This window comes from Choloepus didactylus, chromosome 8, assembly GCF_015220235.1.
Source record: "Choloepus didactylus isolate mChoDid1 chromosome 8, mChoDid1.pri, whole genome shotgun sequence".
In the NCBI taxonomy this organism is placed as follows: domain Eukaryota; kingdom Metazoa; phylum Chordata; class Mammalia; order Pilosa; family Megalonychidae; genus Choloepus; species Choloepus didactylus.
Genome location: NC_051314.1, coordinates 114,538,395 through 114,564,288, shown reverse-complemented (window position 1 = coordinate 114,564,288; position 25,894 = coordinate 114,538,395). Strand labels below are relative to the sequence as shown.

General features: G+C 36.7%; 1 protein-coding gene across 1 annotated transcript in view; it reads left to right on the top strand.

Moving 5' to 3' along the window:
* The window catches only part of PIK3C2G (phosphatidylinositol-4-phosphate 3-kinase catalytic subunit type 2 gamma), a 425,918-nt gene that overhangs the window by 132,482 nt on the left and 267,542 nt on the right, over window positions 1-25,894 (top strand). The window contains exons 12-14 of the mRNA XM_037846573.1: window positions 8,361-8,483; window positions 12,789-12,920; window positions 23,390-23,504. Coding sequence (XP_037702501.1) covers window positions 8,361-8,483; window positions 12,789-12,920; window positions 23,390-23,504 — 370 coding nt within the window. The remainder of the gene's footprint in view (window positions 1-8,360; window positions 8,484-12,788; window positions 12,921-23,389; window positions 23,505-25,894) is intronic.

The window sequence follows — 25,894 nt, the reverse complement described above, 5'->3', positions numbered from 1 at the left end:
TTGACAGTTCTGCATTAATAGAAGGAGACTTTGATACACCACTTTCAAATAATGGTTGGAAAATCTAGTCAGAAGATCAGTAAGGAAATACGAGACTTGAACAATAATAAGCCATCTACACCTGACAGATTCAGAAAATTTTACCCATTCTTCTTTCTTAATGCAATTTTATTGAAATATACTCACACACCATACAGTCATCCAAAGTGTACAATAATTGTTCACAGCACCATCTCATAGATGTGCACCCACCACCACAATCAATTTTGAACATTTTCATTACTTCAAAAAATAAAAATAAGTATAAAAATAAAAGTAAAAAAGAACACCCAAAACATTCCACACTCCTCCTCCCCACCCACAATCATCTACACCCTGTCTCCATTTTTCCAGTCATCTGTCTATACACTGGGTAAAGGGAGTGTGAGCTACAAGGCCCTTGAATCACATGGTTACACCATATAAGCTTTTTTGCAATAACAAGCTTCATAAGGGCAAGCCTCCAGAGTAAGGGCTTAGCCTACTAAACTGGTAGTCCCCAGTGCTTGCAAGAATGTCAGGAATTCCCCAGCTGGGGAAGTTTAATATTTCCATGTTTTTCACCAGTCCCTCAAGGAGGCTTTGCAAATACTTCTTATTCTCTTCTCAAATTACTCTGGGATGTATCGGAGCTTCACGCTAACCTGTACAAACCAACCAGATCTCACTTCCTATTCAAGGTTCCATATAAGTATGGTGTTTTGAGTAAACTGACCATACAAGTTAAATTGTATAGCGTGCTACAGAAAATATAGATTTTGCACCAAATAGACATCTCTTCCTTTGGTCCCACACAGAAACTGATGCTTTAAAACACAGAAACTGATGTTTTAAAACACAGTTAATATCATCCTCTACCTATAGTCTAATCTACCCCAGTCTCAATGTAGTCCATTTTGTTCATATCTCCAGTTGAAGTCTGATCTCCTTTTCAGCCTCTTTAACAGTTGCTGCATGCGGTAATGCTGACACTCACGGCTGCCAAACTCTGGCTCCAAGGCCCAGGTGCCACATAGATGCTTGAAGCTCCAGGGACTGACAAGGACACACACTAACAGCCTAGTATCTCAGAATTTAGAAATAACTGTTACAACTCATGAATAGATGTGACTGCTGTAAGAACTTACAATGTAGAAACCTTTACATCAGCCTCCCCTTGATAACTCATGCTCCCAATTCAGTGCTCAGAGTTTGCACATTATTGTTAATCCGTATTAGTGAGGTGTTATAATGTTTGTCTTTTCATTTCTGGCTTATTTCACTCAACCTACTGTCCTCAAGGTCCATTCACCTATTTGCATACCTCACCACTTCATTCCTCCTTGCCACTGCTCAATATTCCATTGTATAGATACACCATGGTTCACCATTGTATTTGTCTGTCGATGTACCGTTAGTCCATCTCCATCCATTGCAAATCGTGAATACTGCCACCACAAACACTGGTGTGCAAATGTCCACTCATGTACCCGCTCTCAGTTCCTCCAAGTATACAACCAATAAAACAAGGTTGCAGGACCATATGGCATACTTAGCATCCTGTGGAACCACCACACTGCCCTCCAGATGGGCTGCACCATTCTACTTCCACACCAACAGTGGATCGGTACATCCTCTCTCCACATTTTCTCCATCACTTGTATCCCTCTGTTTATTTTTTAAACAGTTTTATTCACACACCATGCAGTCCATCCGAAGGAAACAATTAATGATTCCTGGTATAATCACATAGTTATGTATTTACCACCACAATCTGTATGAGGTCATTTTCCGTTTCTTCTGCAGTGAAAGAGGAAGAGGAGAAAAAAAAATGAAGAAAAAAGATAGAAGAAAAAAATAAAATACAATGAAAAGATCATACAAAACAACTTTAACTTTCAAGGTTTGCTCATTAATGTTAGTTCATATTAGTGAGACCCTACCATACCAGTCCCTTATATCCCCCTCTTGTAGACATTTACATTTCATATAGTACCTTTGTTACAATTAATGGAAGAATATTACAGTGTTACTGTTAACTATAGACTCTAGTTTGCACTGATTGTATTTTTTCTCCTATACCATCCAGCTTTCAACACCTTCCAATGCTGACATTGATTTGTTCTCCCTCGTGTAAAAATATTCTTATATTAGTACACTTAATCACCACCATTGACCCTCTGGTCTTCACTAAGTTATACAATCCCAGTCTTTATCCTCTATCTTTGTTTCTAGTACCATATATGCCCCTAGCCTTCTTTTTTCACCCATACTCACATTCATCTTTGTTCAGAGTACTTACAATATTGTACTACCATCATGCAGTTTTGTGCTATTTCTGGATCTATACAATCAGTCCTGTTGAACATTCTTTATTCCTTCAGCATCAGATGCCTGATATCTACCTTCTTTCTATCTACTGATAAACTGTGTTCTCAACTTTAACTTTCAAGGTTTGCTCATTAATGTTAGTTCATATTAGTGAGACCCTACATTTTTCCTTTTGTTTCTGGCTAATTTCCCTCAATGTACTATCTGCTGTCTACCATTTTGTCTTTTGGATTTTATATGTCATATCTTATTATATTTTTATTTTTCTCTCTCTCTCCCTTTTACCCTTACTGATAGTCTTCATTTCTACACTCTTCTCCAAACCTCTTTCTCATGTATTTTCTTATCTGCCTGTAGTGCTCCCTTTAGTATTTCTTGTAGAGCAGGTATCTTGATCACAGACTCTCTCAGTGTCTGTTCATCTGAAAATATTTTAAACTCTACCTCATTTTTGAAGGATAGTTTTGCCAGATATAAAACTCTTGGTTGGCAGTCTTTCTCTTTCAGTATCTTAAATATATCACTCCACTGCCTTCTCACCTCTGTGGTTTCTACTGAGAATTCCATACATGGTCTTTTTGAGCTTCCCTTGTATGTGATGGATCATTTTCTCTTGCTGCTCTCAGAATTCTCTCTTTGTCTTTGACTTTTGATAATCTGATTATTAAGTGTCTTGGCATAGGTCTTTTCTGATCTATTCTGTTTGAGGAATGCTGCATTTGTTGGATCTGAAATGTGAAGTCTTTAGTAAGAAATGGGAAATTTTCGGTGATTATTTCCTCCATTATTGTTTCTGACCCCCTTTCCCTTCTATTGTCCTTCTGGAATACCCATGGCACATATATTCATGCACTTCATGTTGTCTTTCAGTTCTCTGAGATGCTGCTCATATTTTTGCATTCTTTTCCCTATCTGTTCTTTTGTGTGTAAAATTTCAGATGTCCCTTCCTCCAGTTAATGAATACTTTCTTCTGTGTCTTCAAATCTGCTATTGTATGTCTCCATTGTATTTTTTCATCTCTTCTATTGTGCCTTTCATTCCCATAAGTTCTCTCATTTGTTTTTTCAAGTTTATGAATTCTTCTTTATGGTCATACAGTGTCTTCTTTATATCCTTCATCTCTTTTGCCACATTTTCCTTCAGCTAATTGATTTGATTTAGATTTGTTTGAACATCTTTAATCAGTTGTTTCAACTCCTGTATCTTATTTGAAGCATAAGTTTGTTCCTTTGACTAGGGCATATCTGCATTTTTCCTAGTGTAAATCCTAATTTTTTGTTGTCTAGGCATCTGGTTTCTTTGATTACCCCAGTCAGATTTTCCCAGACCAGACAGGCCCAGATCTCAGGAGAAGGGTGTAATCAGAATCAAGTTTCCCTGAGGATGAGACCCAGAAGGTTGTCAGACTTTCCTGTAAGGCCTCTAGACTAGGTACTTTTCCCATCCTGCCCAGCAGGTGATGCTCGTCAGCCCACAGCTCCCCCCTGGTGTAAAGAGTTGCAGTGCCTTTAATTCTCAGCGGACCTTGTCCTGGCCAGGAGCCAATAGTGTCTGAAGCCAAGCTTAAGTTTTTCTGATGTTTTTTACCCCAGGCCCTGGGATCTGAATTCTCTGAGGGAGGATCACCACTTGAGCTTGGCCCTACCTCTCCATTTACTTCGAGAAGTATGCCCTTTAGGGGATTATCTCCTTCACTTGACTTTTTCCTTTGTCTCTCTAACTATCTTAACTCCACCCTTGCCTGGGTCAGCTTTGACAATTGAAAATGCCTGAGGTTTTCTCTAAGGAGCTACTTAGAATGAGAGAAAGAAAAAAGAAAAAAAGAAAGAATTCCCCTTTTCAGAGCCAGTCCCCAACCCCCCTAGTTTCTCCAGTCGAGAGGAGTTGTTACCCGGTTCTATGTGCCACTTTCCTTGGGACACAGCAATTTTCTAGTATTCTGAGATCAGCTGTCTACAAAAGCCTCTGTTTTTATTTATTTATTTTTCATCAGTCTTGCTTCCTCTCTGCCAGGAGAGGGAGACCTCAAGTTTCCTTTCCTGCTTGCTCTGGGTTGATCTATGTTCATAGCTGGTATTCAGTAGTCCACATTTGTTAATTAAAACTGCAGTTGGAGCTTGGTTGCATTACTTTCCCTTTCTCCTAGTAGACTACTTCTTTTTCCCACAGGGAAGACTTCCAACTCAGTCTGCTATGTTGGTGGGGAAGGGGCACCAGCTTCACAGTTTGGAGAGCTTTACTTACGGTTCTATGCTGTGATCTCAGCCCTTCCACCCATTCCAGACTGGTGTACGAGTGTATGATGTGTGCCCATTTATGGATGTCCCCTAACAGTTGTTCTGGAGTATTTACTAGTTGTTCCTGGCTATTTACTAGTTGCTTTTGAGGACTACTAAATTCCACACCTCCTTATGCTGCTCTCTTGCCCCCCCTTCACCCATTCTTCTTGAATTCACTCAAGAATAGACCATATGTTAGATCACAAAACAAATTTCGATAAATGTATCTTCTCTCTATTTGCAGTTGACATGATCCTATATACAGAAAATTCTGAAAATCCACAATAAACCTCCTAGAACTAATAATTGAGTTTTGCAAAGTGGTAGATACATGATCAACACCCAAAAATCAGTATTGTTTTCATACACAACCAATGAACAATCAGAAAAAGAAATCAAGAAAAAATTTCCATTTACCATAGCACCTAGAAGAATCAAATATCTAGGAATAAATCTAACCAAGGATGTAAAGGATTTGTACAGAAAACTGTAAAACATTGCTAAAAGAAATCAAAGAATACCTAAAAAAATAGAAGGACATGCATGTTCTTTGATTGGAGGACTAAATATCATTAAGATGTCAATAGTACCCAGAAGAATTTATAGATTCAACACAATCCCTATCAAAATTCCAACAACATTCTTTGCAGAAATGGAAAAGTCAGTCATCAAATTTATATGGAAGGGTAAGGTGTCCCAAATGGTCAAAGCCAACTTGAGAAAGAAGAATGAAGTTGGAGGACTCACAATTTCCAATATTAACTCTTATTGCAAAGCAACAGTAATCAAAATGTCATGAGGTTCTGTCACCTGGACAGATATAAATAATAGTAGAATTGAAGTGAGAGCTCAGAAATCAACCCCCGCTTTTATGGCCAACTGATTTTAGATAAAGGGAAAAGACCACTTATTTGGGAAAGAATAGACTCTTCAAAAAAATGGTGCTGGGAAACCTGGCTCTCCATTTGAAAAAAAAAAAGAAAAAAAGAGGACCTTTACCTCACACCTTAAATGAAAATCAACTCAACATGGATCAAAGATCCAAATATAAGAGTCAGAAGTATCATACTCCTGGAGGAAAACATAGGGGAGCATCTTCAGGACCTTGTGTATGCAGTAGTTTCTTAGACTTTATACCCAAAGCACAAACAACAAAAGAAAAAAATAGATAAATGGGAGGGACCTCATCAAAATTAAAACTGTTGTGCCTCAAAGGACTTTACTTTTGTTTTACTTTAAAGAAAGTAAAACAACAACCCACACAGTGGAAGAAAATATTTGGAAACCAAGTATCCAATAAATGTTTAATATCCGGAATATATACAGAAATCCTTCAACTTAACATGTAAGAGACAAACAACCCAATTTTAAAAGTGTGCAAAGGTCTTGAATAGACCTCTCTCTAAAGACGATATACAAATGGGAAAAAAGCACCTGAAAAGATGGTCATCATAATTAGCCATCATGGAGATACAAATCAAAACTGCAAAGACATACCATGTCACCCCCATTAGAATGACTGCTATTGAAAAAAAAAAAATTATAAGTGTTGGAGAAGATGCAAAAAGATAGAAGCATTTGTTTGTTGCTGGTGGCAATGTAAAATAGTGTAGCTGCTGTGGCAAACAATTTGTCTAGTCCTCAGAAGTTTAAGTATAGAATTACCAGACAACCTGACAATCTCACCGCTAGGTCTATACCCCAAAGAATTGAAAGCAGGGACTTGAACAGATATTTGCACACCAATGTTCATAGTGGCTTTATTCACAATTGCCAAAAGATGATAGCAAACCAAGTGTCCACCAACCGATGAATGCATAAACAAAATGTGGTATATACGTAAGAGGGGATATTATTCAGCCATGAAAAGGAATGAAATCCTGGTACATGCAGCAAAATAAATGAAACTTGAAGACATTGTGTTGAGTGAAAAAAGCCAGACATAAAACCATACATAAAAGGACACATGTTGTATAAACTCATTGCTATGAAAAAATTAGAGTAAGCAAACTCATGAGTCAGAATCTAGAATATAGGTTACCAGGGTATAGGATGGGGATAAGAAATGGGAAGTTAAGGTTTACAATGTACAGGAGTTCCAAAAGTGTATCTGGAATGATGGAAATGGATGGTGGTGGTTGTAGCACAGCATTGTAAACATAATTAATATTACTAAAAATAGATCTGAATTTGGTTAAAAGGGGAAATGTTAGGTTGTATGTATGGTAACAGAATAAAAAATTTTTAAAATTCCATGGAACTCTCCTACACAACCAGTGAACCCAAAGTAAAACCATGGGCTATAGTTAACAGTACAATTATAAAAGTGTGCTTTCCTCAAGTGTAACACATGTTCCATACCAGTGCAAGTAATAATAGGGTAGTGTATGGAATCCCATATTTTATGCATAATTGTTCTCTAAACCCACAATTTCCATAATAAAGAAAGAAAACTGCAATTGAAAAGAAAAAAATATATAGAGAGAGAAATACTATAAAATATATGAAATACAACCAAAGCAAATATTTAGGCAAATATTTAGACTCAAGCACCTATTAGAAGACAAGAAAGGCCTAAAATTATTGCAATAAGTATGTTACCATTTCCTTTATGGCCCTTTGTTTAATTTTTCCCAACTGAAGGAAGAACAAAATTCAAGAGCATTTTGGAAGAGTAACAAATTCTAGATACTCTATGGCCCATTCTCATCTTAATAGCTACTGTTAATTGAGCATGTTCTATGAGTTACATACTGGGCTAAATGATTAACCGGCATGCTTTTATTCAATCCTCACATCAGCACCATATCAGAGTAGTTTCCTAGCTATTTTGTAGATGAGGAAACAAATGCATAGAGAGGTTAAATAACTTGCCCATGGTTTTAAAACTAGTAAATCTAGGAGTACAACTGCACATGTAGTCTTTGTAACTCTGAAGCCCCTTCAGTTTCTCACAATTTTATACCTTTTTCTCAAAAAGTTGATATCAATTTATTTTGCTCTATTTATCAAATTAGTAGGCAAGGGAACCTCTAAAAATCAAGAGATACAGTATGTAAGGATTAAAGAAGCAAAGATACCAAAAGTTGTTAAGTTTATTTTATTTTAAATGGCCTTTTTACTTGCCTGGAGATTGTGTTGAAAAATTTGTTACCTGCAAATAATTTCTATTATCGTTTAAACAAATATCTCTATTTGCTGATTAAGTTTCTTTATAAAATTTCTTAGTAGTAAGTGATATAATAATACACAACTGACTAGTCTAGCAGAAAGTTTTTAGGGGTGTGTGTGTATGTGTGCATTTAATGTTGTAATGCTCTTCAGTTTCCATCTGCAAACATGGTTTACATTAAAAATAAAAATCTTCAATCATGATATGTACTTTCTAGAACTTCCTAGAAATATCAGAACTATTATTATTTTCTCCTTTTAGAACTCATTAATTCTTTGAAAATCTAGAACCCAATAATTTTTATTCAACTTAAAATTGTAAAGTGAATAAATATTGCATGAAATTTTGGCTCTACTACTGAGTTTCACATTATAGATTTATTCCAAAAATTTAGTTCTAAATTATTTTACTCACAAATCCTTAAAGTAATTTTAAAACACACTTTCTTCAACAAACTTTCTTTTATCATTTAACTTTTAACCATAGAATGAATTGACCTGTATAAAAAGCTGTTCCTTTGGAGTGTATAGCTTATTGAATCAGTGTTGTTTCTTTTTAGCTATAAAGCATTTTCTTTTTCCTGTTGGCTTACATATGCTGGAAAGAAGTTGTGTCAAGTGAGAAACTACAGAAATATTCCAGTCAAAAAATTATTTTTTTTCTTGGTCAACTGGAATGAAACGTAAGTTTAATCTTTATTCTGGATCATTTATCTAATAAAGGTCGGCTTTTTTTTTTTTTTTTTTTTCCTTAAGCAAAAGGTGTTTTTTTTTTTTTTAATGTTGCCAGATGATTTGATTCAGTGATGTGAAAAATATGCCAGTGCTAATACATAAATGACTGTTCAGTTCAACAGATTAAGAGTCCATTAAAAACCTAGGCAAGTGTCCAGTTCACATTCTTGAGCCAAGAGAAGAAGGAAGTTGGAAAATGGAGAAGAGTTATTATTCACACATGGTGGATATGAGGAATACCCTTTATAAAGGGTGAGGGGGTGGGTAGGAAAAGCCTAATATGACAAAAAAGGGAGAAATAACTCAAGACATATATAATCTCCATTTTCCAATACAAGTCACACTACAAACTGTTTTTAAAAATCAAGTTTTGTTTACTATAGACATTTATGTATTGTACGAACTTCCACCTAATTTGGGGCTACTGGCTCCTACTTTTTCCATTTGTAGAGAGAGATTAAATCAAGAAGGAGAGGTTTCTTCTTGACACTGTCCCTACTCCTGCTCTCACCACCCTGACACTCAAGCCATCTCTGTTCAGAATCTCGGGGGCTTATAGGGTCTTTCATGTCTACTGCTGCCTTCCTCGCTGCTCCTAGGAGAATGCTCCCCAGTGCTTAGTCATTTCTCTGGGGTCTCTACTGCTCCACTGACAGCCTGTATTCTTCCTGCCCCCAGTAAACTCCCCAGCTCATTTTCTACCAAGTCTCTCAGAAGGTCTAGCTTTCTTGGAAGATAATTCAACTCCCAGCCTTGTGCTTTCCCATCAATTAATATGTGCCCCCAAATGTTAGCTACCCAAGAACCGTGCATTAGATTGCAATATCTCCCTCTCAGTATTACCACAGTCAGTGTGGAGACTGTGTCTTGAGACATGGCATGTGGCCTTCAATGCTCACGAACCTCATGGTGCCTCTCATATCAAAACAATTATTTCTTCCCCTGGGGCTAAGACAGTCTTCATCTCCCCTTCTTTGGTAAAGGTTCTTAATTCCTTTGACTAAGGACTTGACCTTCAATGACAAAAATCCCCTTTCCTTGCATAGAACCAGTTCTGCTTGTAAAATTGTAATGGCTCCCGGATTCTTATAAGTTAAAGTACAAATCCTTTAGTCTAGCACATGAAGCCCTCTGTGGTCTGGCCCCTGCCTGCCTCTGTATCATCATCTCTGGTGTTAGCCCTACTCCCTGCCCTGTGCCTGAAGACTCTGCACCAGAGCTATTTAAAGCAAACCTGTGGTTAAAAAGTGAGGTTTGTGCCCATTGTTTGGATAAAAAGAAGCAATCTGATTCCATTTATGGAAATGTATCTTAAAATTCTTTCTTCCATTTATGGAATTGTATCTTAAAATTCTTTTATTTTTTCCCTTTATCCTTTTTTTTGTCCAAAATTGCATTCCTTTGATTTTTAAGTTGTCATGTAGAAGTTGAAAAAAAAAGATATTCCAGTGAATGTGTAATTATGTTAGCTTTAGAATCCATACTTATCCAAAGAATCAAATAAATAACTCTTTAGAAAGCCTGTATTCTTGTTCTAGAAAATTTATTTTTATTAATAAAAATGATAGAATGGAAATTGACAGTAACTATCTACTCATTCTTACCTAATTTTTGTCATTCTTAAAATGAAAAGCTCACTAACAAGTGAAGTTTCACATGGAGAAGCGAGACCCAATGGGTAAAAGAATATTTTAGATTATTTGAAGAATAAATTGAAATTGCATCTTACATCCTAGCGCAGAAATATGAAAACTGAATAGAAAGTCAATTATAGGTGAAAGAAAGAACACTCCAGAAATTATTATGCATTCCTCAAGATAATAAACATTTTATCTTGAGTTTCAGAGCTTCCTTTAAGCCAAGAAATATGTCTGCCTTGTCTGGAATATTATGAGTATGAAAGAATGTAGAAGGAAAAGAAAGAAAAGACTTTAAGTTTAGATACCTGAACATATAACAATATTTAAAATAATCTAAATTTTATGTTTTTGAAAAATATGTTTTCCCCACTCAAGTCTTTTCTTCCTTTCTCTCCCATACTCCTAATTTGAATTATACTTGGTCTACAAAGGAATAGGTTTATAAATCTGGGTCTTCAAAGTACAATGACTAATATAAACTACTACATGATTGTCACATTGAATGGATGAATGTAATACTGTTATGTTCTCTATTATTTGCCAGAAATTGTGTTAATATTAGGTCCATTTTATGGGTAAAGAAAAATGAGGCTTAAAAGGTACAATTAATTGCTCAAGTTAAAATATCTTATTAGTAACAGCCAATTTTTGAATGCAGATATATCCATATCTAAAATTCTTGTTGTCTTCACACACAGCTTATAAAGTGACATCTCACATTTATTAACTCAATTACATCACACTCCAAACTACACACATTGCTGCCTCCATTACCTCTTTCTTTCACATTTCTAGACAGTTAATGGCATCCACTGTGTGACAATTTAGAAACAATTCTTCATTGTCCTGTTCTACTAATGTACTGTCAGTCAACTATCAGTTATCCATTTTACATCTAAACTGGCTCTTATGTCCTCTTCTTAGAAATCTGATCCCTCCTAGCTTTGATCTCTTCATCTCAGGAACCACCATGTTGAGAAGGGGCATGCTCCTTCCTTGAAATCAGTTATGGTCATTGAGCTGAATTAACTCCCCCTTACCCCTTGAAACTGGATGCTTCACATGCACTGGGAAAAAAAGTTCCCAGTGTTTTTTTTTGAAACCACGAATAAGGACTGCTCTCTAGCATCCAGAATGAACAGCAAACTCCAGTGGGAGAAGACCAGTATTTTACCTGAAGTCTCAGTTGGGCCAACCTTGGTCAGCACCTTCCAACTGAACAACAGGCTTCAGTCCTCATTAGTCCTCTTATTGTTTAACAGTCTGACATCCAAGTTCAACTGAGAGTTAAGTCCAGTGAATTCTGTTTATACTCCTTGTAGTTAACACTATCAGGCATCATCTAATACCAGCTGCCCCAGTCATTTTCCTCTTTCATCTTCCCATCACTTGGGGATCAAGTTTTTATGACCTGTCCTCCATCCACAAACCTCTGTCCCAAATTTCAAATTTCTCTCTGGTATTACCCTTTTCTAGTAAATGTTGTTTCCTTTTATCAGCCACTTCAAAAATGTTTCTTCAATCTACTTCTCTCATGAATTGGTCTTTCCTGCATTGTACTTCTCTCCAGTCTCCTGTAACTGACCTGATCATTTCCTCATAACTGAAATGACTCTAGAGATGAAAGTAAGTTCCCTTCTCTCTGAACACCAATGGGGCCTCAGGCCACCACTGTCATCTTCCTGTCAAAAGCCTTTTCTTCTTAGACACTCATGTCATCCAAGTATATTCCCTCCCAGTCTTATGGTATCATCCATAACCTTTTAGAAACTCTTACTTATCTTGATAGCTTCAACCTGGATTCGAGATTTTTCTCACCATTAACAATCCTGTATTTATCCTCAGCCACTTCTTTGCCCATATCTACAATAAATCCAGAATTTGATTTCATACCTCCTTGTCCTTGCCATATTGCATTTCAGCTATCATCTCTAGCATCCCTGGGACCTTACCATCACCCAGAAAAGTCCAAATTTAAAATCAAACAAATTTCTATATTTTTGACTCTCTCTTTTAAATATTCCCTTTTGCCTTTATGAAATAGTTCTAATTCCTTTGCCTGTTATGCAGACTTCTTAAACTAAAAGATTTTGACTACCATCTTTCTTTATAACTGCATTCACAACTCTACCTACAAACCTGACACCATCCCTTGCTCTGTAGCCACAATGAGCCACTCACCATTTCTCAGGTATGCTCTTGTACATGCATTTTTCTTTTCCTGGAATATTCTTTTCCAGCTCTCCACCTGATTATATCTAACTCATCCTTTAAGACCCAACTCAAGTTACTTCTTGCATTCCCCAACTCCCTTAGAAAATGTTAGTAATTCTTTCCTCTCTGCTTACAAAAAGTAAATGCTCAAGTTATTATGATTTTAAAAAGTAAACTTGTCAAAATTATAAGGAGTAATTCCCATTGATTGAGTATGCAATCAACTACTCTATGTAATTCTCTTATATTTCCATTTTTACAAGAGTCGACAATAAATTTAAGAGTATACTGAATGCAAATTGTTAAATAATTTTGTCACATACCATTATATTACAAGACAATATTTATTAAAATATCTGTAATTGGGCAGATAATTCTACTTCTTTCTTTTATTTTCAGGATCAATTTTCCTCTTGAAATAAAGTCACTTCCAAGGGAATCCATGCTCACTATAAAACTGTTTGGGATTCTCTGTGCAACTAACAATGCAGATTTATTGGCCTGGACTTCTCTCCCATTGTTTCCAAAAGAGTAAGTATATCACTTGTGATTAATGAAATCTCCATCTCAGAAAAAAACCTCCTTGGAACTAAATATTGTGCAGCATATGGCATAATGAGCATATCAAAAAAATATATATTTAATTCTAGAATTGAGGTAACTCAATATAAATCATGAGTATTGAAACCCGGACTGAAAAGCAAAATGTAGAAATGGCCTTAGAAACTAGCCTCATGCTCAACTTGTCAGCTGAGTCATTTTACAAATAAAAGGCACTGGTATGACCAATCTCAAATGCTTTTCTTCCCTGGCCAGCCAATTTCTCTAGAATTAGCAATTCAAAATGACTTGGATCAATACTGTCATTTAGAAGCACTGTAAGTCAGAATTCTGACTGAATAATAATTGTACAGGTTTAAACTTTTATTACCAAGAAGAAATATTTGGTAACTTTAAGATATTTTTCTGAAAAGGAAACTGACAATGAGTTCAGATATTCTATCAGAACTAATGACCATTGCAAAATTAACTCTTATTTTAACTGTAAGGATATGGAACTATTAATACTTAGAATATTTGATATAGTTAATTCATGAGTCTCTATGTTACTAAAGGGAAAGATTTTTAAATAAATCAGCTCAGTATTTTTTCTTATGGCAAGATTTGCCTTAGAATCAAATCATAAAGTTCATGACCTTCAAAAATAGAACCTATATTATTATTTTATGAATGATATAAAGTATATTTCTACCCGTACTGTTTTTAAACTATTGGGTAACATTAAAATGTTAAGAATATTTTTCATCAGTTTTTAGTTCTAAAACTTAATGTAAATAATCATCCAAGCAATCATGATAAATCTTTAAAATCATCTTTGCTGGATTAATTCTTATCTGTTATGTGTGTGTGTATGTGCTTTGCTCTACTATTTGTTTACATGTGTTAGTCCATTTCCAAATGTATGTTCCTTGAGGACAGGGAATGTATTTATCATTGTAATATGTATCATCGAACATCTAACATAGTACTTCATGTAAATAGGCAATCAGTAAGGTTTTGTCTGCTAAACTGAATTGGAAAAAAAATCAATCCCTATAGGAGATTTAGAATGAAATAAAATTTCAGAAGTCTATAAAAACAATTTAGCCCTAAAAGGAATACCTACTGCTGTTAGAAGACATTTCAAACATCTTATTTGTGGCTAAAAACTTTCATTCCGTTCTCACTAGGAACAGCTGTACAGGTGTCACTCCTTCCCGTGAAAGAGTTTCTTAAAAGTTTCAGACTGCAACATTTGTAAGATCTGGCAGGTTTGTAGAGTATTTCTAGCTACTCACTGAAGAGAAATTTCAATCCATTTTGTTCCATTCCATCATCTAATACATACTTTACAGATAACAGGCAATCAATAAATGTTAAATATATAAGAAATTATGAATATTTTTGGCTTTCAAACTATGTTCCAAGGAATTTTTTTTCTGGATGGTTATGATAGTAAAGATACTGCCTCTGTGTTGTTTTTTTTTATTTTTATTTTTATTTTTATTTTTTTTTTCATTTTTATTGAGATTGTTCAGATACCACACAATTATCCAAAGATCCCAAGTGTACAATCACTTGCCCCTGGGTACCCTCATACAGCTGTGCATCCATCACACTTAATTTTTGTTCAATTTTTAGAAACTTTTCATTACTCCAGACAAGAAATAAAGTGAAAGATGAAAAAAGAAAAAAAGAAAAGGAAACTCTAATCCTCCCCTATCCCTAACCAACCCCCCTCAATTGTTGACTCCTAGTATTGATATAGTACATTTGTTACTGTTTATGAAAAAATGTTGAAATACTACTAACTGTAGTATATAGTTTGTAATAGGTATAGTTCTTCCCTATATGCCCCTCTATTATTAACTTCTAATTGTATTGTCATACATTTGTTCTGGTTCATGGAAGCGATTTCTAGTATTTGTACAGTTGGTCATGGACATTGCCCACCATAGGATTCAGTTTCATACATTCCCATCTTTTGACCTCCAACTTTCCTTCTGGTGACATATATGACTCTGAGCTTCCCCTTTCCACCTCATTCACACACCATTCAGCACTGTTAGTTATTCTCACATCTTGCTACCAACACCCCTGTTCATTTCCAAACATTTAAGTTCATCCTAGTTGAACATTCTGCTCATACTAAGCAACCACTCCCCATTCTTAAACCTCGTCCTGTATCTTGGTGCCTTATATTTCATGTCTATGAGTTTACATATTATAATTAATTCTTATCAGTGAGACCCTGCCATAATTGTCCTTACGTGTCTGGCTTATTTCACTCAGTATATTGCCCTCAAGGTTTTGTCATCAACCCATTTTTTTTTTTAAATATGGTTTTGTTCACTCACCATACATTCCATCCCAAGTAAATAATCGATGGTTCTCTGCATGGTCATACATTTATGTGTTCATCACCTTCACCACTATCTATATAAGGGCATCTACATTTCTTCCACAAGGCAGGAGGGAGAGTCAAAAAAGGTAGAGAGGCAAAAGAACGAGGAAAAAAAAATGACAGCTAGGAAGCAGCAAAAGGAAAAATAACCTTAAATCAAAGTAGAATAAAGAATCAGACAATACCACCAATGTCAAGTGTCTAACATGCCTCCCCTATCCCCCCTCTTATCTGCATTTACCTTGGTATGTCACCTTTGTTACATTAAAGGAAACATGATACAATGATTCTATTAGTTACAGTCTCTAGTTTATGCTGATTGCATCCCTCCGCCAATGCCTCCCCATTTTTAACACCTTGCAAGGTTGACATTTGCTTGTTCTCCCTCGTAAAAGAACATATTTGTACATTTTATCACAATTGTTGAATACTCTAGATTTCACCAAGTTACACAGTCCCAGTTTTTATCTTTCCTCCTTTCTTGTGGTGTCTCACATGCTCCCCACTTTCCTCTCTCATCCATAGTCATAGTTATCTTTGTTCAGTGTACTTACATTGTTGAGCTACCATCTCCCAAAATTGTGTTCCAAACCACGTACTCCTGTCTTCTATCACCCTGTAGTGCTCCCTTTATTATTTCCTGTAGGGCAGGTGTCTTGTTCACAAAGTCTCTCATTGTCTGTTCGTCAGAAAATATTTTGAGCTCTCTCTCATAGTTGAAGGACAGCTTTGCTGGATATAGGATTCTTGGTTGGTGGTTTTTCTCTTTCAGTATCTTAAATATATCACACCACTTCCTTCTTGCCTGCATGGTTTCTGCTGAGAGATCCGCACATAGTCTTATTAAGCTTCCTTTGTATGTAATGGATCACTTTTCTCTTGCTGCTTTCAGGATTCTCTCTTTGTCTTTGACATTTGATAATCTGATTATTAAGTGTCTTGGCGTAGGCCTATTCATATCTCTTCTGTTTGGAGTATGCTGTGCTTCTTGGATCTGTAATTTTATGTCTTTCATAAGAGATGGGAAATTTTCATTAATTATTTCCTCTATTATTGCTTCTGCCCCCTTTCCCTTCTCTTCTCCTTCTGGGACACCAATGATACGTACATTATTGTACTTTGTTTCATCCTTGAGTTCCTGGAGACATTGCTCATATTTTTTCATTCTTTTCTCCATCTGCTCCTTTGCGTGTAGGCTTTCAGGTGTTTTGTTCTCCAGTTCCTGAGTGTTTTCTTCTGCCTCTTGAGATCTGCTCTTGTATGTTTCCATTGTGTCTTTCATCTCTTGTGTTGTGGCTTTCATTTCCATAGATTTTACTAGTTGTTTTTTTGAACTTTTGATTTCTGCCGTATATATGCCCAGTGTTTCCTTTACAGCCTCTGTCTCTTTTGAAATATCTTCTCTAAACTTTTTAATTTGATTTAGCATTAGTTTAAATTCCTGTATCTCAGTTGAAGTGTACATTTGTTCCTTTGACTGGGCCATAACTTTGTTTTTCTTAGTGTAGGTTGTAATTTTCTGTTGTCTAGGCATGGTTTCCTTGGTTATCCAAATCAGGTTTTCCCAGACCAGAACAGGCTCAGGTCCCAGAGGGAAGAAATATTCAGTATCTGGTTTCCCTGTGGGTGTGTCTTAGAAAATTGCTCCACACTTTGATGCCTCAGGTCACTGTGCTTTTCTGCCCAGCAGGTGATGCCTGTTAGCCTATAATTCTTGACTGGTGTGAGGAGGTATGGCCATGTTCTCCCAGGCTCTGGGGTCTGGTTCTGAATGGAAAGGGCCCCACCCCTTTCCTCCTAGAGAAGACAGACCTCCCAGGTGGAGATTATTAGCATTTCAATGGTCTCACTCTCTGCTTGTGCTGTCTCCACCCTTCCCAGAGTCACAGCCCTGGAAACTAAATATGACTGGGGCTTTCTCCACTGAGCCAAAAAAGAAACAGATAGTCCCCTTCAGACCCAGTCCAAGGCGACCCTCCAGCTCTCCGAGGTCAGTTGTCACCCAAAGCCTCTGTCTGTTTTTGGGGGATGCGTACCTGTAGTGAGCAGTTCACACTCGCTACTGAGAACCCCAGTTGGAGCTCAGCTGAGCTATATTCGCTTGCTGGGAGAGAGCTTCTCTCTGGCACCACGAGGCTTTGCAGCTTTGGCTATGGGGGAGGGGGTCTCACGACTTGGATCTGCAGGTTTTACTTACAGATTTTATGCTGTGTTCTCAGGCATTCCTCCCAATTCAAGTTGGTGTATGATGAGTGGATGGTCTCGTTTGTCCCCCCGCAGTTATTCTGGATTATTTACTAGTTGTTTCTGGTTTTTTGTAGTTGTTCCAGGGGGACTACTTAGTTTCCACTCCTCTCTATGCCGCCATCTTGCCCCACCTCCCTCTCTGTTGTTTTATCTTATATCACTTACCATTGATAAAATTTTATAAGCGAGTGATCAATCATAGATGGACTGACCCTAGAAGATGTTGTCCTAAGGTAAAGTCTCAAAATTATGGGTAGTGAGACATCAAAAAACACAACTTACTTCAAAAATCACTAGAATAAGCATTGGTGAACATATTTCCAAAAGACTGTTCCTCGTGGAAATCAGAACATTTGCCGCCTCTCTCTTACACTAAAAATTTAAAGGAATCCAGATCTTATTAAGACATCAGATCCATCCTATGGGTCGATCGAGGAAGTGTGGTGGCCCCCATTGTGCTTATTGCTCCAAGTTGTACAGATTCCAATCCAGTTGATTTGGTGCAGATATTTCTGGATCACAGCAAATAAGCGACATAATTTCATTTTCTTTCATGGAATGACCCCTGCCCGTAGTCATTTGGTATTGAATTTGTCATTTATTACAGTTCTAGTTGCCCATACCTACCTATGTGGAGTTGTAATGAGCACTTATGTCATTATTTTTTCCAGCATACATAAAACATGAAAATATGCTGAATGAAGGTTTTCTGTCTCTTCTGGTTTGCAGAAGTGAGAGAAGAACTAATAGTGATTAAACTCAGATAAGCTAGTTTTGGCTATATCAAGATGTCTACAAATAAAAATAAACTTCATTTTCAAGCCTACAAACTCACCTTCAATCCTATTAAAAATATGTCTCAAATACAAGGGTAGAATTTTGTCCACAGAAGTTTTACAGTCCTCTCTTTTGGGGTGGAGGTTTGCACTGTATCAGTATTCACAGTGTCTCTATACTGCAGCAAGAAAGCCTTATTCTCACAGCAGCAGTTTCTATGATGAGCTCCTTTCCGTATTTAAATTCAAATCAAATTGTGTGGTAGTTACTTAGCATCTCTAAATTGTGGTAGGTTCCTTCAATTCAGAGATTGTCAACACTGTTTGAACAATAGTATCTTCTAGGGAGATTTTAAAATATACCTAATACCCAATTCCCCCAAAGATTCTCATTTAAATTGGTCTGTTGGTGGGGTGTGGGCATCAGTATTTTCAAAGCTCCTCAGGTGAGTTAAAGTCCAGGAAAATTCTAATCTTTTGCAGAAATTCAATAGAGGCTTAAAGCAAATCTTAATCTCAGAACAATTTGATGCCTTAGACAGTTGCCCAAGTAGCCAAGCCTGACCCACTCTATCTTATCATTTCAGATAAATCCTCAAAATGAAATAATAAAAAAGTGGTAGGTGAGACTTCCTTATTTAAAACAAATTCTTGCAGTGCAATATGGACTCTCAGAGCTCACCTAGTCCAAGATGAAGATCTCTGTGGTGGACTGAATTACATACCCCACTTTATTCATGTTCTTAGTTGTGATCCACATTCCTGTGGGTGTGACCCCATTGTGAATAGGATCTCTTGAAGATGTTATTTTAGATAAGGTGTGGCCCAACTGAATGAGGTTGGGCCCTGATCTGGATTACTGGAATCCTTTATAAGCAGAAGAAATTCAGACATAGAGAAATCCACAGGGAGGAGCCAGAAGCCAGAAGTCAGCAGGAACCTGGAATTGAAAGGAGAGGACATAGCAGTGTGATGGGAATCACTAACAACATAGGAGGAAGCAAACCCTTCTAGCTTCCAAAACTGTGAGACAAGAAAGTCCTATTGTTTAAGCCTACCCATTGCATGGAATATATCACAGCAGCCTGGAAACTAAGACAATCTTTTATAGGAAGGAAGGTTAAAGGATTTGCTGTGGGTCACCAGGTTATTTAGGAATAGAACAAGAACTGAAATACAGGTCTTCTGACTTCCATGTGTTTTAGTGCCTCTTGCTGCCCCCCTTCCTGCCCGTAGGCACCTTGCCCCACTGCTTGAATGCACCGTGAAAGCCTCAGTGCACTCACTGCAAGGGACTCCCACTTCAGCTTCACTTCTTTCGGGCTTGAAACTTCCAGAGGCAGAGTCCCGAAGAGTTGAATAACACCAGATGCTCTGGTCCTGTTGCTGTCCAGTTCTGAAGTCTTTGTATTCTCTGGTTTCAGAAAGGCACACCATGGATGAATGGAATCTGAAAGCTAAAAATGATCATTATCTTATTTAAACTTCTTATTTCTTGAGGAAACCAAGGCCTACAGAGGTTAAACCAGCTATTTTCTCTACTGGTGACACAGATTTTGGTTTGGTTTTTCTAGTCATATGAATTTATACAATATTTAAATTACAAAGATCCTTAAAGAGATTCTGGAAAAAATATTTCAAAATGATATGTTTTCTTATGACATCCCTTATTCAAAATGATGAATAGTGACCTGTCCCACTGTAGGCCTGTGTTGCATGTGTGTGTGTGGGAGGGGTGGGGGTGGGGGTAGCCTTTAAGTCCTGGAGTCCAATCTAATTGGCATTTCCTCACCAACCTTCTTATGCCCACTCTAAGCAGAACCTTAGGGCCACACAAAAAAAAGATCAATCTTTTGAAAACCATTGATCTTGTCCAAGCTATAAAAAAGTTAATGCATGCTAGTTAATGAAGATAGGTTGCAGATATCCTGATTCAAAGTACATTGTTCCTTCTACTCTATAATACTGTTTCCTGTGTATCCTGCCTTCATAATGTTTTTGTTTGTTTGTTTTAAATTTTCACCAACTTAGTAAAATAAACCTTTTCATACTAGTAGTATAAAAACTGCTGGTCGTCATCTCTAGACTAGTGATAAAAGTTTTCGTTTTCATCTTCTTTCTGAGACCACCAGTGCTCTTAGATACTTTCTTTTCATGTATTAATTTCACTAATCATTTTCCTCATACTTTCTATTGACAGAAGTCTATGAAAATGCATCTCCTCCATCACACTTGCAATATCTTAAAAGATGTTCAGATCCAGTTCATTATTGGAAAGCAAATTAGCTAATATCAAACACAAGAGCATCCAAAGAATGGTGCCAAACATTTATTTACTTTCTTCCCTGAATTGCATTATTGCATATTAAATTACACATTAATTGCATATTAAATCATCCTCTGCTGGACACTATAAGTTCATTCTTTTTAATCCCCTCTTTTCTCTTGACATCTTCCCCACTTGCCCTTGCATCAAGTATTCCAACTTCATTCTGCCCCATATGCCTCAGGATGATGGCCAAGATGACTGTTAATCCAGACTCCATCCAAGGAGAGAAATGGCAAATCATTAGTTGGATTCTCGAATCTCCTTGTCCTTTAGGAATCAGCTTAGTTCATTCAGATTCTCAGAGTGAAGCATGGTCAAGATATACACATATATTAAGGCCACAAATATAACTCATTCTACATTTTAGATGTGAAGAAAAATATTTTATTACTATATCAAGTTCTTCCTTATGAGCTCCCACTCTGTAACAAATGAGAAAAAACTTTCTATTACAAAATATTAGTGAATTCAAACATATAAATAGTCCTTGTAGAAGTGTGCAGTCTTTGGATAAAAATATTCAGTCACTTAGCCTCCCTACACTCAGGTTCTCTTTCTCAGAGGGTGTCAGTACGCACAGGATCAGGAAAAAACAGATCTTTGGGTCTGGTGATTTCTGATATCCAGAGCAATGCCACTTTTTTAAGCCTGTGACTGCTTGCCCAGCTGTAATTCACAAATGAAGTCTGTAGCTTGTGTGGCTCATGATTTGGACTTGCCCAACTTGGCCAGGGCTTGTTGACCCTTTGTGGGTGACTCGGGGTCTTGCAGGCACCATACACCCATGAGAAGTCTACCTTGTCCATCCCAGTTTGGACAGTTCAATCTGACCCTCATCACAGAGCTCTTTTACTCAACTTTGTGACTCCTTTTGGGAAACCCTCCTCAGATATCTTTACTGTTTCTAGATCCAATCTGTTCTACTTGGAAACTAAGAAATGCCCAACAAAGCTACACTTGAGAGTTTGTCATGTTACCCCAACTTTAATGGTCATGCCACATGTTGATACAAGAGCTTCTCAAAAGGTGATTTCATTCCAGGATCCTAAACAGGGAGTGAGAAAAGGAGCCCTCTCTCTCTTCAGCATCTGCTAAGCTCTTGTATCCAGTACTCCTCTTCATCTTCCCATCTGCAACAGCAGAGGAAATTGGGACACCCATGTCTACCCAACTCACTTTGGTTCCTCTTTCTCTTCTGCTTCCCACCATCCCAGCCGGAAAGTGGTGGGCTTTCTTTTGCTACCTATATGGCACATTTTCCTTCTTCCTCACTCCTGTTACCCTTTGCAGTGCACAGATTTACTTTCTCTAAATGCTGTGGAGAACACTGTGATATAAGTCCCTCAAGTTCAGTATTAGATATGCTCCTTCTTCCTCTTGAATTCTACCTAAAACAAATCCAAATCTCTTTCCAGGCAAGCTGATGCTTCATTCCATTTTGGATGAAGGTCATGTACTCTGAAAGGGAAAAGGGAAAATTAAATTAATAATTTAAAAAACTTTACCCCATTAAACTAACCTCTCCCTTGTTAAGACTGGCTTCTGGTATTGTTATAACAAAAAACAAATTTCGTGAGGCAAGAGAGGGATGGAGCAAAAGTGAAGAAGACTCAAAATCCATCCTGCTACAAGACTGTTCTTGGGTTATTTGAAAATATCTGCCCCATATTGTTTGAAAATTAAACACCCTTGAGCAGAAACTTCCTAACAGTATCTCTAGTTATGGAAAATAAAGAAAAGACATACCTCAGAAAGCAAAAAGTGTAAGGAGAACTTCAGTTGTTGGATTTTTTTTGCTCATATGTTGCCAAGTATCTGTTAAATGCAATTTGGAATTCTGTGCTAGTTTTAAAAAGTCACATGATATATTAAAGTTTTTTGCAAGCTTAAATTTAATTATGCTGACTTTCAGTCCTACATTTTCTATTTGGTACGTTAAAATAAAAGACTGTTCTCAATCATCACTGAAACATTTTACCAGTATTCTGATTCATACATATAACCAGGTATTGCTTCTTTTTAAATTCCGATAAGGATCTGTGGATTCGGATGTTACCGAAGCTGTTAAAAACATCCATGAATTCTTCACTGTTTAAAGTCTTTCTGGTGTGCACTCTCATTTACTGGGGTAATTTGCAAGTGATTTTTTAAAAATGCAGAATATGAATAATCTGACTTGTTTTTGCATAAGGAAGCATTTTCTCTGTGAAGTCCCCAGAACTATTTTGATTCTGCAGATTTTATGCTAATTTAAATCTTTTTTTCTATATATTTAGAACCCATGTCTTCAAAGATGCCCAGGGAATTTAGTCACTCTGCAGAGCATAAAATGTTCTGTAGAGTAAATGCCTTATTGACTTTAAGGAAATTGTAACTCCAAGAATATAAATTTGAAATTCTTAGTCCCATCTTGTAATCACCATTGTTGGCAATTAAGAATAAATGCTAGTAATAATTGTGGAAACAATTTCCTCATATGAGAAATGAATATAAGTATCTATGAGTATAGCCATGCATGTGGCATCTTAGAAATGAACCATTTATCAATATCTGTGCTTGCAGAATATTGTATTTCTCTTCTAGCTATTGAATGCAGCCTTTAAAATAGCTGATTATGTTTATATTCCAAAAGAAAACATTTACATATAATAATAGCTTCCTCACAAAGTGCCTTCTGTCTGTATGTATGTGTTGTCTCTTGCAGAAAATTCAATTTTGGGTCTATGCTATTCAGCATGACATTACAGAGTGAGCCGCCCATAGAAATCATAGCTCCAGGAGTGTGGGATACAAGTCAGCCATCCCCAGTGACCCTGCAGGTGGGTGTCAGGCTATGAGATTGAAGTACCAACAGCAAGTGTTGGTTGATAGGTACTTGCTGTCGATTACAGAAACAATTTTCTTCCAAGATCACACATTAATAATCTTCTCTTCCTCTAGACTGCTGAGATTTGTGAAACCTCTACTGCTTTTATTTTGCATTCAGTACTCAAAATTCTTTTTTCCTAGCCTATATAATAGGAATTTCAAGCCATTCCTCATTAAGCATGATCTTGAAGGAGGGTGGATAGAGTGTTGCCATTAGTATACTCATTTTTCCTTCTATTGTCTAAAAACATTTTTAGGTGTATGTTATTAACTTGGTACATGGGTCACACCTGCCTCTGCATTTTGTCATGGTTCCTTAAAATGCCTTCCATTATACAATGTTCAAAAATAGATTGTGGTGATGAATGCATAACTATATGATTGTTCTGTGAACAGTTGATTGTATACCATGGATGATTGTATGGTATGTGACTTTATGTCAATAAAACTGAATTAAAAAAAAAAATATATATATATATAATGTGAAAACAAAAATTAGAAGCTTGTAATAATAGAGTTTCTACAGGTTTTTGACACATTCTATAATTTAATAATGAACATCAGTAAAGTGAGGCTCTTCATGCTGAACATCTGTAAAAAGTTATAAACTTCTTATTAACAGGGCAGAATGCTTTGAATTTTATTTTCCATTAATGGAAGAGCTACACATAGGAAAATTATGACTCTATCGTCTTTCATCAACAGGTTAAAAAGGTAATTTAGTTATAACTTTACAGGATGGATTGTTGGAACCAGCTGTGCATGGATTGAAAATGAATTTTGAAAATACAGCATGACTTGTTTCATTTGGAACAAAGTTAAAAATGAGTATCTTGAGCTTGCTGAAACTGCTTTAAAATCTCCTCTTACATTCCTATCAACATACATCTCTGAGACTAGTTTCTCTAATTTGACTTTTTAAAAGAAAACATAGGTTTTTAAATATCTGTTATTTCCTGCAAGTAGCATTGTCATCAACCCAAACTGTATTAGATAAATTAACAAAAGGTGAAATTTTGTGGGATGTAACAAAAATGTTACAAGTATAAAAGAGATTCTCTATATTAATCACTTACATATTCTCAATAATGGTGTACCAACTTTAAAATTATTTTCCTTTTTTCATATTATCTTTATTTTAATGTTATTAAACTTTAGCTAGTTATTAAAATGTGGTTTTGATGTATTGTATCAATAAAAATTTGGGTTTGTAGTATTAAAAAAAAATACCTTCCATTATACATTTCTTAAATGACTAACAATTAGCTGAATAGCAGGGGAGAAACTGCAAACAAAATTCTCCTGTCATACTTTTTTTAAAAAAATGTCTACTTTCTGTGATTTGTGATCATGAGTGAAAGGTAGCCAGTGACTCTTGACTTTGACCTTGACTGCTGATAGCTCCTCATTTGTCCACGATTATAGTTGATCCCATTGTTCAGCTACCTGAAGCACGGATACTCCCATGTACTCCCATACACAAACATGCAGGGAATATGCACTTTCTGTCTCCAAAGGAAAAACTGGCCATTGCTATCTGGGCAGAACCCCCTAGAGCAGGGTTTTTCAACCCCAGCACTACTGACATTTTAGACTGGAAAATTCTTTGTTGTGAAGGGTGTCTAAAAATCGTATTTAGCAGCATCCCTGGCTTTTACTCACTAGATACCAGTAGCACCTCCCCACTTTTGATACTCAAAACTGTCTCCAGACATTGCCAAATGTTCTCTGGGGTGGGGTCAGGGTTGGGGAGGGATTTTCTTCAATTGAGAACTAGCTCTCTAGAGGATGCTAGTAGAGTTTCCTGGCCCTGAAATTTCTGGGTTTAGTGTAAAGTTGGGGGGTGGGGGGTGGTTTAGAGTTTGGCAAGACACACAGTAAGATGTTGAAGATGGAAGGGAAAATTAATACTAATAAAAATGTGGCTGCCCTTCTGAAGGAGGGAGGAAGGCCCTATCAGACAGCACCCAAAGATCTACTACTAATTTGTGGACACGCTGACAAGAAAAAAGTGGTTGTTTACTTTATATCTTAGACACTCAACCTGTATTCAGTCCATAGTCCAAGACTATATACTCTTAATTCCTTACCCTAGTTCATCAACTCCCTCCTGGATCACAACAGTTTAACTGGTTTTCCTGCCTCTAGTTTCTTTATTCTCGAATCCAAAATGCACGTGACCACGAGTATGATCTATCAAAAGCTTACATTTGAACCCATCGGTACTCTGCTTGTACTCTCCAGTAACTCACCACTACCCAGAGAATTAAGGCCAATTTCAAGAGAGAGTCTTTTCCATTTGTTTCTCTTGCCCCCTTCCCCTCTGACACATCAAGATCCA